The following is a 17,374-nucleotide window of genomic DNA, read 5'->3' as shown; positions in this document are numbered from 1 at the left end:
AAAACACTTTTTAATCACCTTTGTGATTTGTTGAGTTGAGATATGAAGTGCTTTACGAATTCAATAGCTTTTTCTTCTCTCATCATTTATTTCAAGAGCAATAGACTAGCTGCAAACCTCATCTCTCAGGCCCCTCATCTCTCAGGTCCCTCTCTATACTGCCACGTACTGGAGACCTCATCTCTCAGGCCCCTCTCTATACTGCCACATATTGGAGACCTCGTCTCTCAGGTCCTTCTCATCGCTCAGGCCCCTCAGTGACGAACCGCCCAGGAAAAACGAATCCCCTCTTTCAAAAGGCTGTTGGATGTGTAACAATATAACTTTAGACCGTCCCCTCGCCCATACCCGGGCGCAAACCAGGGACCCTCTGCACACACCAACAACAGTCACCCTCAAAGCATCGTTACCCATCGCTCCACAAAAGCCGCGGCCCTTGCAGAGCAAGGGGAACCACCACTTCAAAGTCTCAGAGCAAGTGACGTCACCGATTGAAACGCTATTTAGCGCGCACCACCGCTAACTAGCTAGCCATTTCACATCCGTTACATATGCTTATCTTTCTATTGGCTCGTGACTACTTTATCGTTCTACGGGTCGCAGTGGCAGCCATTTTTTGACAGGCTACTGTTCCTGATTTATATGCTAAGTTTCATTGACGTGTTTATTTCATTCTATTTGGGAGACAACAAATTGAACCCTATTTTGTATTATTGAAGAATTGTGAATTATGTTGGATGATGACGATAATCCTGTCTGACATGTAGAGTTCAGTTCTATGACAATCTCTGATAGATGAGAGGTGCCTGAGGATGAGGGAATGAGACATGAGGGGCCTGAGAGATGTCCAATAGGTGGCATTATGGAGACGAGCCTGAGAGATGAGGTCTCCAGTAGGTGGCGGTATAAAGAGGGGCCTGAGGGATGAGGTCTGCAGCTGTACCCCTCTCAAGAAGAGGGGGGTTAAGGGTTACACTTTGGTGTGTTTGGTCTCGGTTGGTGATTTCGCTACTCCTGCCGAAGTAGAAGAACACAATTTGAGGAAAATTGGGTGACCTAGATTTCGTTTAGGTAAGAGTCGGTTGCCTCGAAACTATTTATTTAAACTGTGGGGAAAGTTCTCTACTAGGTACAAATTAGCTAGAGTAGGTCATTGTAACACACTGGTAGTGACACTATTGGATACAAGCGAGTGTACTCATCGTGGGGAATTAAGTGCAATACACTTAAAACCTGTTTACAATTTCCATTCGATACAAGCTTTGAAACAGGTAACGTTACAGTACATTTCCGATGATTTTGAGTTGTCCTGCATAATTATGTCAACGGAGAAAGAGAGAGGCGTGTGTCTTCTCTGAAGATGATGCATGTTAAGTTATGTATTGGTCATGAATGGGACAGAAATAAGATTTTCGAGCTCGATATTCTAAACTTTGCAATGCATGGTAAGAAATTGTCAGCTGCCATAACAGTAGGTTATCAGTTTCAAGTAAGGATATATTTCAAATGGTTATTTATACTTTTAATTCTAGCATATGAGGTGAAAACACCCATTGCAGAATTATGTGGTCCTTCTTTTTCTCCAAACAAAGGTAATTGCTATATGGCTTGAAACACATTGTATTTGGCCAGCTGGACCAAACACATGTATAGCTTGAGTTCTTTGGAATTCCTCCAATTGCAATTCATGCTGTACAGACATAATGTCTGGCTGCATGTACCATGTGTCTGCATTGAGTTTCTTTTTGCAGGGGCTTTGTGCCTTTGCATTAATATTGAAGTCTATGTCTGTCTATGGAAACCACAGGCAACATGTTTAAAAGTTGTCCATGTTGCTGGAATGCAGTCTGGGTAGGGCTGAGTTGGCATACTGTTGTGTCGCTGGTACAGTCAGATAGTGGAGGTATAGTAACACTGGGTAAAAGTGACACCTTGGACAGCTGAAGTTTGAGTGTCCATTTATGCATAGTGGGCTGTGCTGCTTTAGTGCACAAACACACATTCAAGACAGGCCCCCCTAATCAATACCATGGGAGTCTAATGATGGTGGTAGGAGTTCTGTAAAGAACTCCTGTGTTCTCTGAGTGTGTTGACTCGAGTGATGCTGCTCTGTCTGCTCCTGGACAGTTAATCTTCCCAGCAGCCATCACCGTGACTCATACCGTGCCATCTTTCTTCCTCTCCGCCGCCTTTCCCGTCCCAAAACCCTAATTGTGACTATGTCTGTGTTTTTCACGCTTCATTTGGGAATCCCAGCCGAAAAAACAACCGTGCATTTCACTCGTTCTCCCCCTCGCTCTGCCACTTACTCTGTCACTTCACTAACCTCACGTGTCCCCAGTGCTCTTCCCATCTCCATTCAGAGAAGCGTTGGGTGTAGTGCTAGGCTATGCTGCCACTCAGTCCTTCCTCTCACCACCTGTAGTTTTCTGGGTCAGAGAATAACACGCCATTTGTCTTTCATCAGGGATGGTCTTCGAAGCCAACATGCCATTTGCTCACACGCGTAATGAGATTTTTGTAGTGTGGTGGCTTTTGATCACTGGAAATCTGGAAAATACTGAATCTCTGCTTAATGACGAAATCCCTTGTCAACCACATTCCCCCATACACCTCTCTCCTGTGGAACATAGATCCAGGCCTGCAGTGACATAGGTACCCATGTTATTTTAGTACAGAGACAATGAGGATACAGATAGTGGCTGCAATACTGCTCATGATCCTCATTATTTTCCATGGGAGAGAATGACACATTATGTGGTTTCTGCTTTTGTCTTAGTATTGCTCTGTTTTTTAATCTCTGTTTCTGCCTGCCAGCAGGAGTGAATATGCACAGACATGCAAACTGCCCTTGGGTGTCTTGTTAAATATGTGTCACTTTTGAAACTCTTAGCTGGTGCTTTATGCTACCCTTTAATGCCTGTCTTACTGAGCAGTATAGGTGATTCATTCCAGATTGTTGCGTTTAATCGACACGTTACAACACAGCAAATATATGTTAGAGGCCTACAATGGGTGTATTTAATCCCTCTTAGATATTTCATTTGCTTAGTAACTGTTTCACATGTCTCCATTATTCCCTTTGTCTCATGGGAGTAAGTGACAGGGAAGCACAATAGTCCCTGTCTGGCTCTGACAATAGCCATAATGAATGGGACTGAGGGAGGAAGGGCGATAATGCTACATTCTAATCTAGATAAAGAGAGCAATAGGGGAACAAGGGAGATATTCTTCTGAGCAAGCCATTTGTTATGTGTCATATATGAAAGACCATTTATTTTGTCTTTGTATACGTCAAAGGAGCCATGGGGACCTTCCAAACTTAGACGGCCACTTTTCAGCAGGTGTTGGCTCGTACTGTAGTGCAACGCTTAAGACAATTGTAGCCATATGTATTATTTTATCAGCTAAAATAATTGTACTTATTATGAATGCTGGGCACAGTATGAATTATGTGACCGCTCCAACATGCCATTTTATTTGAGTTCGGGGCAATGTATTCTGGCTAGATATTGTGCATTTGGAGAGGTCCTAGAACTTTCAAAGAACTTGAAGAAAAAGTAATGAGAAAAAGAATGATGGATCTTTGGTAATTATTTTCTCCGGGTGAGCGAACTGGGACATAGTTGGCCTGGTTTAAAGACTGAAGGAGAGGGGGGTGACCACCCTTTATCCCCTTCACTTTTGAAAGAAGGGGGGAGAAAGTGGGTGAGAGGTTGAGGGGTATAGGGGAGGGGGATTTATTTGGTGATGTGAATTCCATGTGCATAAGCAGAGAAAGTGGAACTGTGGGCAAACTCCTAGTTTGGAAGGACATATGAGATTTAAAAGACAGGAGGGTGTGAGAATGAAATGTTTTAGTAGATGTACATTTGTTTTGGTTAACATATTGAGTCCATGTTTCTTTCTCGTACTCTGGTTTGGTTATGAGCAATTACGGACTGGCAGGGAAACATGAGGGTGGACCTACAGGCCATCACGCTGTCCCTCCCATCTCGCCACCAAACTCTGTTACTGTATGCATCTACTCTCTCCCTCACTCGCTCCCTCTTTATTCTCTCCTCCCTGTAGCTCCATCTACGTTGGTAGACACAGAATTGACTAAGAGTAACCTAAGCGCATGTTTCTGGTTAGCCAATCATGATTACTTCTGAGTCCCTCGCCCCTATACACCCCAGCCCATTCATTCCCTCCTCAGTCCCCTTGTCTGTCTGCTGAGCCGGAGGGCCAGTGTGATTCGGCTGGGCTTTTTAAAAACAGTGGATGTTGCATTATTTAGTTTTTGTCACCAAGTTTGTTTGTAATTTTGCTTTAATCATTTTGGGCTGCATACGATCTGTCAGTCTCATTCCTAATTGTTCCATAAACATTTACCCCCCCAAAGGAGTGGGCTCACTCACGATTTTGCCTAAGAACACAGCCATGAATAAAGAATGGTACCAACACATCCTCCGAGAGCAACTTCTCCCAACCATCCAGGAACAGCTTGGTGACAAACAATGCCTTTTCCAGCATGATGGAGCACCTTGCCATAAGGAAAAAGTGATAATTAAGTGGACCGGGGAACAAAACATCGATATTTTGGGTCCATGGCCAGGAAACTCCCCAGACCTTAATCCCATTGAGAACTTGTGGTCAATCCTCAAGACGCGGGTGGACAAACAAACCCCACAAATTCTGACAAATTCCAAGCATTGATTATGCGAGAATGGGCAGCCATCAGTCAGGATGTGGCTCAAGTTATTTGACTGCATGCCAGGCCGGATTGCAGAAGTCTTGAAAAAGAAGGGTCAACACTGCAAATATTGACTCTTTGTATCAACTTCATGTAATTGTCAATGAAAGCCTTTGACACTTATGAAATGCTTGTAAAAATATCTAAAGACACTGAATATTTGTCATTCTCAAAACTTTTGGCCACGACTGTGGAATACTATTGTACAAGGGAGATTAACTCCTCTTTCTTGCATACAGCACATGCTTTATGTTCTGTTTCTAAAGTACAATAGCACCTGGATGTCTTTTCACAAGTTTGTAGAGAATTTGTGGATGTAATTGCTTCCCCTTTCACTTTTGACTCTCTCATTATATTTCTCTCTCATTTATTCAGGCAAACTCTCTCTCTCTCTCTCTCTCTCTCTCTCTCTCTCTCTCTCTCTCTCTCTCTCTCTCTCAGCTATGCATTTTCAGGAGTGGTTACAATCCCTTCGTACCAGTGGGGGGGTTCGAGGACCTGAAAACAAAGACTTCTGGAGCCTTGTCCCCTCTCTCCCTTTGTCGTCCTCTTTTTCCTTCTCCTCCCTCTCTCTATCCCCGTCCTCTCTGCTGGGTATAGGGGCTCTGGCCTCCTTCACTGCATACTGGCTGGTGACTCGCCCTCGGCCCATGCGCCCCCCTTGTGATCTGAATGCCCAGTCTATCCCTGTACAGGTGAGAATATTGTGTTCTGGAAGCTTCAAGGAGCAGATGAGTGTTAGTAAGAGTAATATTTATTCAGAACAGTCATGTTTGTGTGAGTAATAGTAGTTGTATTTATCACTGTATTTTGGTTTGTAGTTATACTACTACATTAACGTTGATTACATTAAAGAGCTGAAGAGGGAGAGTTTTATGGAGTCTGTGTATTGCAGGGAGAGCCCAATTGGAGGCGTTCAGCTTTGCTCAAGGATGATGTTCTGTTGGAGTTCTACTATGATGACACCAGGACAGCCTATGACATGTTCCAGAGAGGACTGAGAGTGGCAGGTGAGCTGGCCGGACACAGAGGACTAATGAGCTAGTTAGGAGCACTGACAACTTACCAGACATGCCAGAATGTACCTGACTAGATTGTGTTGATGCACAGGGGATGGCCCATGCCTTGGCTTTAGGAAACCTGGGGAACCTTACCAGTGGATATCCTACACTGAGGTCTGTGGATCTTTGGTCTTTGATTATTATTACCAGGTAATTACATTATAAGGTATGCTCAAGCTCTATTCATTGATTTGAATTATTGTTGCTGTCTGATTGTCCTGTTTTAGGTGGCTGAACAGGCACAGGTGCTGGGCTCTGGGCTTTTGGGCAAAGGCTGCCAACCAAACCCTGAGCAGTTAGTTGGAATATTTGCCCAGAACAGGCCAGAGGTACAGAAGGCTATACATTCCTTCCCTGCTATTCTACGTAGTGAGATGCCATGATGTTTAATCCTAAGATTTCTCTGTCTGTTAGAGCACTGTCCTTGTAGAGACCCCACTAATGTAGTGACCAAACATCAGTTAGGAAGGAGTCTGGGCTCTGTCTTTCTAATAGTGGTGCTCTGTCTCCCTCTGTTGGTGGCAGTGGATCATTTCAGAGCTGGCCTGCTACACCTTCTCAATGGCTGTGGTGCCCCTGTATGACACACTTGGAGAGGAGGCCATGGTGCATATCCTCAACCTGGGTAATGCTGGAATACTCTGTTACAACATACTGTTATATATATATATATATATTAGTACCAGTCAAAAGTTGACAGACCTACTCATTCCAGGGTTTCTATTTTTACTATTTTACATTTACATTTACATTTAAGTAATTTAGCAGACGCTCTTATCCAGAGCGACTTACACCTTATGACATCCAGTGGAACAGCCACTTGCATCTAAATCTTTTTTTTGGGGGAGAAGGAATTTTAATAGTGAATACAACAAAGCTATTAAATAACACATCTAGAAGGATGTAGTAACCAAAAAAAGTGTTATACAAATCAAAATATGTTTTATATTTGAGACTTCAAAGTAGCCACCCTTTGCCTTGATGACAACTTTGCACACTCTTGGCATTCTCTCAAGCAGCTTCACGTGGTAGTCACCTGGAATGCATTTCAAGTAACAGGTGTTCCTTGTTAAAAGTTAATTTGTGGAATTTCTTTCCTTAATGTGTTTGAGCCAATAAGTTGTGTGGTGACAAGGTACGGGTGGTATACAGAAGATAACCCTATTTGGTAAAAGACCCAAGTCCATATTATGGCAAGAACAGCTCAGATGAGAAATGACAGTTCATCATCCACCATGAAGGTCAGTCAATCTGGAAAATGTCACGGACTTTGAAAATTTCTTCAAGTGCAGTCGCAAAAACCATCAAGCGCTTCGATGAGGACCGCCACGGAAAAAGGAAGACCTAGAGTTACCTCTGGTGCAGAGGATTAGAGTTACCAGCCTCAGCAATCGGCAATTAACTGCACCTCAGATTGCAGCCCAAAAAAATGCTTCACAAAGTTCAAGTAACAGACACATCTCAACATCAACTGTTCAGAGGAGACTGTGTGAATCAGGCTTTCCTGGTTTAATTGCTGCAAAGAAACCACTACTAAAGACACCAATAAGAAGAAGACTTGCTTGGGCCAAGAAACACGATCAATGGACATTAGACTGGTGGAAATCTTTCCTTTTGGTCTGATGTCCAAATTTGAGATTTTCAGATGCAACCGCCGTGTCTTTGTGAGATGCAGAGTAGGTGAACAGATCTCCGCATGTGTGGATCCCCTCATGAAGCATGGAGGTGGTGGTGTGGGGGTGCTTTGCTGTTGATCCTGTCTGTGATTTATTTCGAATTCAAGGCACACTTAACCAGCATGGCTACCACAGCATTCTGCAGCAATACGCCATCCCATCTGGTTTGCACTTAGTCCCACTATCTATCATTTGTTTTTCAACAGGACAATAACCCAACACACCTCAAGGCTGTGTAAGGGATGTTTGACCAAGAAGAAGAGTGATGGAGTGCTGCATCAGATGACCTGGCCTCCACAATCACCAAACCTCAACTAAATTGAGATGCATTGGGATGAGTAGGACTGCAGATTGAAGGAAAAGCAGCCACAAGTGCTCAGCATATGTGGGACCTCCTTCAAGACTGTTGGAAAAGCATTCCAGGTGAAGCTGGTTGAGAGAATGCTGAGTGTGCATCAAGGCAAAGGGTGGATACTTTGAAGAATCTCAAATATAAAATATATTTTGATTTGTTTAACACTTTTTTGGTTACTCCATCATTCCATTTGTGTTTAATAGTTTTGATGTCTTCACTATTATTCTGCAATGTAGAAAATAGTAAAAGTTAACAAAAACCCTGGAATGAGTAAGTGTGGCCAAACTTTTGACTAGTACTATGTATATAATATACAGTTGAAGTCGGAAGTTTACATACACCCAGGTTGGAGTCATTAAAACTAGTTTTTCAACCACTCCACAAATTTCTTGTTAACAAACTGTAGTTTTTGCAAGTTGGTTAGGACATCTACTTTGTGCATGACACAAGTCATTTTTCCAACAATTGTTGGAATAATTCACTTTCACAATTCCAGTGGGTCAGAAGTTTACATACACTAAGTTGACTGTGCCTTTAAACAGTTTGGAAAATTCCAGAAAATTATGTCATGGCTTTAGAAGCTTCTGATGGGCTAATTGACATCATTTCAGTCAATTGGAGGTGTACCTGTGGATGGATATATTACAAGGCCTACCATCAAACTCCGTGCCTCTTTGCTTGACATGATGGGAAAATTAAAAGAAATCAGCCAAGACAAGTCTGGTTGATCCTTGAGAGCAATTTCCAAACACCTGAATGTACCACGTTCATCTGTACAAACAGTGGTATGCAAGTATAAACACCATGCAGCCGTCATACCGCTCAGGAAGGAGATGCGTTCTATCTCCTAGAGATGAACGTACTTTGGTGCGAACAGGGCAAATCAATCCCAGAACAACAGCAAAGGACCTTGTGAAGATGCTGGGGGAAACGGGTACAAAGGTGTCTATATCCACAGTAAAACGATTCTTATATAGACAGAACCCGAAGGCCCCTCAGGAAGGAAGAAGCCACTGCTCCAAAACCACCATTTAAAAAGGCCAGACTACAGTTTGCAACTGCACATGGGGACAAAGGTTGTAATTTTTGGAGAAATGGTCTGGTCCTCTGGTCTGATGAAACAAAAATAGAACTCTTTGGCCATAATGACCATCGTTATGTTTGGAGGAAAAAGGGGGAGGCTTGCAAGCCGAAGAACACCATCCCAACCGTGACGCATGGGGGTGCTTTGCTGCAGGAGGGACTGGTGCACAAAATAGATGGCATTATGAAGGAGGAAAATTACATGGATAAATTTAAGCAACATCTCAAGACCTCAGTCAGGAAGTTAAAGCTTGGTCGCGAATGGGTCTTCCAAATGGACAATGACCCCAAGCAGACTTCCAAAGTTGTGGCAAAATGGCTTAAGGACAACAAAGTCAAGGTATTGGAGTGGCCATCACAAAGCCCTGACCTCAATCCCATAGAAAATTTGTTGGCAGAACTTAAAAAGTGTGTTTGTGAGCAAGGAGGCCTACACACCTGACTCAGTTACACAAGCTCTGTCAGGAGGAATGGGCCAAAATTTGCCCAACTTATTGTGGGAAGCTTGTGGAAGGCTACTCAAAATGTTTGACACAAGTTAAACAATTTAAAGGCAATGCTACCAAATACTAATTGAGTGAATGTAAACTTCTGACCAACTGGGAATATGAAAGAAATAAAAACTGAAATAAATCATTCTCTCTACTATTATTTCACATTCTTAAAATAAAGTGGTGATCCTAACTGATCTAAGACTGGGAATTTTTACTATGACTAAATGTCAGGAATTGTGATAAACTGAGTTTAAATGTATTTGGCTACATTGTGTATATAAACTTCCGACTTCAACTGTATGGGTTGGTTGGTTGGTTGTATGTGTGTGTATTTATTTATTGGTCCACTACTATACCACTGTCCTTTTAATCTTCATGTTAATTTTGGCTGTTTCACCTCCTAGCTGAGATCTCCCTGGTGATCTGTGACAAGGAGGAGAAGGCAGAGTCCCTTCTGGGGAATAAGGAGAAGGGTGTGACTCCTACTCTCTCCTGTCTGGTGCTCTTCAATCCCTGCAGTGATGCCATAGTGGAGAGGGGGAAGAACTGTGGAGTGGAGATTCTTGAACTCACACAGCTCATGGTGGGAGGAGGGTAGATGTATCAAATGTAAAGAGGATGAATTGATAGAATAGATGCCTGCTTCTTTGGTTGTGATACTGGATCAACATCACAAACAAAAGATCCCATCACACACCCTGTCGCTGGGGTTAGAAGTCACCTTGAGTACCACAGACATGACCGTGTGTGTGTGTGTGTGTGTGTGTGTGTGTGTGTGTGTGTGTGTGTGTGTGTGTGTGTGTGTGTGTGTGTGTGTGTGTGTGTGTGTGTGTGTGTGTGTGTGTGTGTGTGTGTGTGTGTGTGTGTGTATTGCAGGAACTTGGACGACAGAACCTCAAAGATCCTGCGGTGAGTTTTTCTCTGGTAAATGTCGATTGGGTCACAATTACAGTTTTTGCTGCTTCCCTACTGTTTTTGATCCTGTTGTCATTCATCCGTGTCTGTTTGTTGCAGCCACCCCAACCCCAGGACCTGGCAGTCGTGTGCTTCACCAGTGGAACCACAGGTACCATGTGTTTTTATAGATCTCTGTGTGAGTCCTCAAGTACCCCCACTACCCTGCATGTTAATCATATACTTAAGCATTTACCCACGCTACTAGGAATGTGCCCATGGGGGCCCACTGACAACCTCTCATTAAGTTATGAGATAAATTCTGGTGTTACACAGAGCCGTGCAGTGATGCCCTCCTCCAAACTAAACTGTGTTCTGTTTATTTGACCAGGAAAGCCCAAGGGAGCCATGATCACCCACGGCAACATCGCCTCCAATTCCTCCTCTGTTATTAAGATCCTGGAGGTCTGTTCTGGCTCCCTCCTCCGTCTTGAATTCAGAAGGAGTTTCATGGCTAGCTACATTTTCTCTCTATTTGTCTCACTCCATCCCTCGTTCCATCTCTCTCTCTGTTCTTCTCCCTGTAGTGTTTTAAGAGATGATAAATGGGATGTTTAATAGCCCTTGTGAATGCGAAATAGTTTACCCATAATTGTCCTTGTAAAATATACATTGCTGTTGTAAAATCTAGATTGCATATTTTAATTGTTTGTATGTCATCTCTATTATCCACTGTGTAACTTTTTTTAATGCGTCAATTATTTCCCTCCATTACAGGGGTCATTTGTAATTCAGCAAGAGGACGTGTCAATATCTTACCTGCCTCTTGCCCACATGTTTGAGAGGATGATTCAGGTAGCTCACCGTCTTATGATTACAATAATACTTTTCTATGTCTGTCTTGGTGACTATACATGTCAGACAGTGCTCTAAATGCTCCTGTCTGCCTCAGGTGTCCATGCTATGTCATGGGGCCAGGGTAGGATTCTACCAGGGGGATATCTCCCTGCTCATGGATGATATTAAGACTCTGAAACCCACCTTCTTCCCAGTGGTGCCTCGCCTACTCAACCGCATCTACGACAAGGTCAGCGGATGAGTGCAAATCCTATGATACTGTACCAACCATACAATTGGTATTTGTTTATGTGGCCTTACTTCTAATTTTTTCTATGCTCTCTTCTGTGTGCATGCATGTCTGTGTAGATCTTAGGCTCCGTGACGTCCCCATTGCGCCGGGCAGTGCTGCACTATGCAGTGAGGAGGAAGCAGGCTGAGCTCAGCAGTGGGGTGGTACGTAACAACAGTCTGTGGGACAGGCTGGTGTTCAACAGGATTCAGGTACGCCACTGAACACACAGTGCATTCTGAAGTATTCAGACCCCTTCCTTTTTTCCACATTTTGGTATGTTACTGCCTTATTCTAAAATTAATTAAATATGTTTTTTTTCTTATCAATTTACACACAACACCCCATAATGACAGAGTGAAATCAGGTTTTTAGAAATTTTTACAAATCTATTAAAAATAAATACCTTAAGTATTCAGACCCTTTGCTATGAGACTCCGGTACATTTGGAACCACCAATACTCTTCCTAGAGCTGGCCACCTGGCCAAATTTAGCAATCGGGGGGAAAGGGCCTTGGTCAGGGAGGTGACCAAGAACCCTATGATCACTCTGACAGAGCAGAGTTCCTCTGTGGAGATGGAAGAACCTTCCAGAAGGACAACCATCTCTGCAGCACTCCACCACTGTGGGGATGGAAGAACCTTCCAGAAGGACAACCATCTCTGCAGCACTCCAACAATCAGGTCTTTATGGTAGTTGCAGCATCATGCTGTAGGGTTGTTTTTCAGGGACTGGGAGACTAGTCAGAATCAAGAAAAAGATGAACGGAGCAGGGTACAGAGAGTCTTGATGAAAACCTGCTCCATTGCGTTAGGTCCTTAGACTGGGGTGAAGGTTCACCTTCCAACAGGACAACGACCCTAAGGACACAAGCAAGACAATGCAGGAGTGGCTTCAGGACAGGTTTCTGAATGTCCTTGAGTGGCCCAGCCAGAGCCCGGACTTGAACCCGATCTAACATCTCTGGAGAGACCTGAAAATAGCTGTGCCCTGACACTCCCCATCCAACGTGAGCTTGAGAGGATCTGCAGAGAATAATGGGAGAAATTCCCCAAATAAAGTTGTGCCAAGATTATAGAGTCCACACCCATGAAGACTCAATATTGTAATCGCTGCCAAAGGTGCCTCAACAAAGTTGAGGCGGCAGGTTAGAGTGTTGGACTAGTAACCCAAAGGTTGCAAGATCGAATCCCCGAGCTGACAAGGTAAAAATCTGTCATTCTGCCCCTGAACAAGGTAGTTAACCCACTGTTCCTAGGTCGTCATTGAAAATAAGAATTTGTTCTCAACTGACTTACCTAGTTAAATAAATAAAAGTACTGAGTCTGAATACTTATGTATATTATTTTTCAGTTTTATTTTATATATTTGCAAACATGTCTAACCTGTTGTTGCTTTGTTATTATGGGCTATTATGTATAGATTTGAGGGAAAATCAATTTAATAAAATTTAGAATAAGGCTGTAGGGTAACAAAATGTGGAAAAAGTCAAGGGGTCTGAATACTTTCTTAATGCACTGTTAAATCTCCCTTTTCAGAAAACTGTATTTGTTAGATGTAATTGGATTCTCGTTGTTTCTTTTGTGTTTCAGGCTAATTTAGGAGGTAATCTGAGGTTCATCCTGACCGCCTCGGCCCCCATCTCCCCCACCGTGCTCTCCTTCCTCAGGGCCACCCTCGGCTGTCTGGTGAGAATACCTGCCTGGAGCTCAGACTAAATATGTGGGTTTATTTCAGATGGGGGTGTGAGGTTTAGTGATGTGGAATGTGCCTGCTGCTCTGTGCAGATCTTTGAGGGCTACGGTCAGACTGAATGCACAGCAGGCTGCACCTTCTCCATGCCAGGTGACTGGAGTGCAGGTAAGGGCTGACTCTGACGATGGGAAACTATGTACTTCATATCTGGAGACAACTAGTCACTGATCCCAGCAGCTGCGTGTTGGTTATACTCTGGTACTGTGTGTGTGTGTGTGTGTGTGTGTGTGTGTGTGTGTTTCTCAGGCCATGTTGGTGCTCCATTGCCCTGTGCCATGGTGAAGTTGATTGACATTCCTGATATGAACTATTATGCCAAGAACGGAGAAGGAGAGGTGAGGTGGTAACAAAGCATCATTGTGTTATTGTACAACATACCCAGCAAAAATGTATCCCTCTGGCTGTTGTGTATCATATGCTGTTCCAATATTAACACTGTTCCTACCTTTCTGCTGAGTTAGATCTGTATCCGTGGCCACAGTGTGTTCCGGGGATACCTGAAAGATGAGGAGAAAACAACAGAGGCCCTGGACCGTGATGGCTGGCTGCACAGTGGAGACGTGGGCCAGTGGCTACCGGTGAGCTGGGTTACAATCGAGGACAATGATCAGTAGATCCTCCAGTCAGTCAAGTCATGTAGATTTTTATGTGAATGTGTGTCGGTATGTTTTCCTGTTAGAATGGGACACTTCGCATCATCGACAGGAAGAAGCACATCTTCAAGCTGTCCCAGGGAGAGTACATTGCCCCTGAGAAGATTGAGAATGTCTACATGCGTTGTGTCCCTGTGCTACAGGTCTTTGTGCACGGAGACAGCCTACAGGTATTTGTGATATTCTGGTACTCTTATATTCACTCTCAGAGAATAGTCCCTTTTCTAAGAATCAGTCGTTCTTTCTAACACTGTTTTATGTTTTGTTTCTTCTGTGTGAATGTCCTCTTTCCAGTCTCACCTGATCGGTGTTGTTGTGCCAGACCCAGAAGTTTTCATTGACTGGGTTAAGAAGAGGGGAATCGTTGGATCCTATGAGGAACTCTGCCAGAATCCAGTATGTGACGTCACCCTGGTTCACTCAATAGTCCATCTGCACTTTTACAATGTTTGCTGTTGTTGGATTGTATCAATTCTGAAGGTACTGATTTGAAATCTTCTCTCACTACAGGATGTGAAGAAAGAAGTGTTAGAAGACATGACAGCCGTGGGGAAGGAAGCTGGGCTGAAGTCATTTGAGCAGGTGAGGAATCTTCAACATGAATACAGGCATACATTGACTTCATATTTGTAACAAATGGTGTAACAGGAAACTGAATACAACATAAAAACATGAGTCTGATCCTTTTGCCATCTCTTTCCTCACTGTCAGGTGAAGGACCTACACCTGCATCCAGAGATGTTCAGTGTGAGCAACGGTCTCCTCACCCCCACTCTGAAGACCAGACGAGTGGACATCCACAGGGTCTTCCAGGAACAGATCACAAACATGTATAGCACAACAGCCATCTAGAAGACCTCCATCCACTAACATGCTCACACACTCCAATGACATTTACAGTTGAAGTCGGGAAGTTTACATACACTTAGGTTGGAGTCATTAAAACTTGTTTTTCAACCACTCCACAAATGTCTTGTTAACAAACTATAGTTTTGGCAAGTCGGTTAGGGCATCTAAGTAATTTTTCCAACAATTGTTTACAGACAGATTATTTCACTTATAATTCACTTTCACAATTCCAGTGGGTCAGAAGTTTACATACACTAAGTTGACTGCCTTTAAACAGCTTGGAAAATTCCAGAAAATTATGTCATGGCTTTAGAAGTTTCTGATAGGGTAAATTACATAATCTGAGTCAATTGGAGGTGTACATGTGGATGTATTTCAAGGCCTACCTTCAAACTCTGCCTCTTTGCTTGACATGGGAAAATCAAACCACAAGTCTGGTTCATCCTTGGGAGCAATTTCCAAACACCTGAAGGTACAATGTTCATCTGTACAAACAATAGTACGCAAGTATAAACACCATGGGACCACGCAGCCGTCATACCGCTCAGGAAGGAGACGCGGTCTGTCTAGTAAAGATGAGCGTACTTTGGTTCGAAAAGTGCAAATCAATCCCAGAATAACAGCAAAGGACACTGTGACGATGCTGGAGGAAACAGATACAAAAGTAACTATATCCACAGTAAAACGAGTCCTATATAGACGGAACCTGAAAGGCCACAGGAAGGAAGCAGCTACTGCTCCAAAACTGCCATAAAAAAGCCAGACTATGGTTTGCAACTGCATATGGGGACAAAGATCGTACTTTTTTTTGAGAAATGTCCTCTGGTCTGATGAAACAAAAATAGAACTGTTTGGCCATAATGACCATTGTTATGTTTGGAGGAAAAAGGGGGAGGCTTGCAAGCTGAAGAACACCATCCAAACCGTGAAGCACAGGGGTGTTTTGCTGCAGGAGGGACTGGTACACTTCACAAAGTAGATGGACCATGAGGGAGGAAAATTTACGTGGATATATTGAAACAACATCTCAAGATATCAGCCAGGAAGTTAAAGCTTGGTCGCAAATGGTTCTTCCAAATGGACAATGACCCCAAGCACACTTCCAAAGTTGTGGCAAAATGGCTTAAGGACAACAAAATCAAGGTATTGGAGTGGCCATCAAAGCCCTGACCTCAATCCCATAGAAAATATGTGGGCAGAACGGAAAAAGTGTGTGTGAACAAGGAGGCCTACATACCTGACTCCGTTACACCAGCTCTGTCAGCAGGAATGGGCCAAATTCACCTAACTTATTGTGGAAAGCTTGTGGAAGGCTACCTGAAACGTTTGACCCAAGTTCAACAATTTAAAGGCAATGCTACCAAATACTAATTGAGTGTATGTAAACTTCTGACCCACTGGGAATGTGAAGTAAATCATTCTCTCTACGATTATTCTAACATTTCACATTCTTTAAACAAAGTGGTGACCCTAACTGACCTAAGACAGGGAATTTTTACTAGGATTAGTTTAAATGTATTTGGCTAAGGTGTATGTAAACTTCTGACTTCAACTGTACATGAACTGTCTGTGTTTTCTGTAACTGGACAAAGATATGCAGTTTGTTGGATCTCACTATAGTACTAAAAATGGAGCATGTAGCCATGCCAATAGAGGTTATTGCTACAGTACACCGCTCAATACTATCAAACACAATTGGTACGGTTTTCAGGGGATTCCATACTTTTTAGATCTTTGGACATATATCAGTATGTCAAATGTATTTTCAATGTTTAAATATCATAGACAGTAGGAACAACAACATTAAATGGCACCAAACTATTTTCCTTGCAGAAAACCTGGCCATTTAAAAAAAATGGTAGAATGAGTGGGTAAGTAGACCATTAAGGTGAGCCTGATATTGCCCCCCTGGACCACACTTCCATCCCTCTGACCAATCCGTAGCATCTAAACCTCGGGAAAGCTGTTTCTTACAGTGCAAAATAATGAATATTCACTTGTGTATTCTCTGATTCTAGAGATGATTGAGTGTTCTCAGTGAAGCTGTGGCTGAGATACAGTAGTTTTGAACAAGATATCTGCAATAAATCATTCCCATTTACTGACCACTGTCCTTTCTACAAAGTTATATAAGGGATTCAACTGAAACATTACCTTTAAAGACATGCTCCAGAACATTTTTAAACCTCCCGCTTTGGGCTGGGTGTGTCAGTGTAGTTCATACTACGAGCAGAATTACCATTTCTCAATTAGCCATTACATCCTTAGTTTCAAAGGGATTGTGCTGTGTCGTTTTCCCCACATGGGCCAGCCCCTAGCAATTCAAGATGCAGTCAATGAGCTTCGGCCCCTCGCCATTTGGGTGACCGCTAGAAAGATGCATACACAGTAGAGGCCGAGGAAAACACAATGATGTGGTGCACATATGGCATAACATTTTAGGGGACTATTTTTAAAACTACTGGCAAGACATTATACAAAAGTACTGGAGAATCTCTAATATAATTTATGCAGTTGCCATTAAATAGTGAATTTGTAAATGGGAAGAACATTAAACTGAATATTGATGAAATATGTTCACTGGACACTATTTTTACTAATTCCCAACAATGTAGAAATATTATTGTATGATCCTTAATAAAGAAACTTATTATCATCAGTCAATTTCATTTAGTTGAAGTGTATGATC

At 42.9% G+C, this 17,374-nt stretch overlaps 1 protein-coding gene across 3 annotated transcripts; it reads left to right on the top strand.

The window, feature by feature from the left end:
* The first annotated feature begins 918 nt into the window (after nt 1-918).
* Nucleotides 919-17,341, top strand: LOC118393184 (long-chain-fatty-acid--CoA ligase 1-like). Of its 3 annotated transcripts, none has more exons than XM_035785595.2 (21): nt 919-1,071; nt 5,177-5,430; nt 5,631-5,745; nt 5,846-5,910; nt 6,024-6,125; nt 6,322-6,421; nt 9,809-9,987; nt 10,281-10,313; nt 10,419-10,470; nt 10,690-10,763; nt 11,076-11,153; nt 11,251-11,385; nt 11,505-11,639; nt 13,021-13,116; nt 13,216-13,288; nt 13,430-13,518; nt 13,645-13,761; nt 13,863-14,006; nt 14,131-14,232; nt 14,347-14,418; nt 14,548-17,341. In XM_035785595.2, exons 2-21 carry the CDS (start codon nt 5,179-5,181, stop codon nt 14,686-14,688), a joined length of 2,154 nt encoding a protein of 717 aa, XP_035641488.1. In that variant the 5' UTR covers nt 919-1,071; nt 5,177-5,178; the 3' UTR covers nt 14,689-17,341. The 3 variants fall into 3 exon arrangements, with proteins under 3 accessions (XP_035641488.1, XP_052317431.1, XP_035641489.1); XM_052461471.1 differs by having other exon boundaries at nt 920-1,071; nt 5,111-5,430; XM_035785596.2 differs by lacking the exon at nt 919-1,071 and adding an exon at nt 1,094-1,271.
* Nucleotides 17,342-17,374: the final 33 nt, after the last annotated feature.

The sequence above is a fragment of the Oncorhynchus keta genome, chromosome 14 (genome assembly GCF_023373465.1).
Source record: "Oncorhynchus keta strain PuntledgeMale-10-30-2019 chromosome 14, Oket_V2, whole genome shotgun sequence".
Taxonomy (NCBI): Eukaryota; Metazoa; Chordata; class Actinopteri; order Salmoniformes; family Salmonidae; genus Oncorhynchus; species Oncorhynchus keta.
This window is presented reverse-complemented; position numbering and strand designations above follow the sequence as displayed.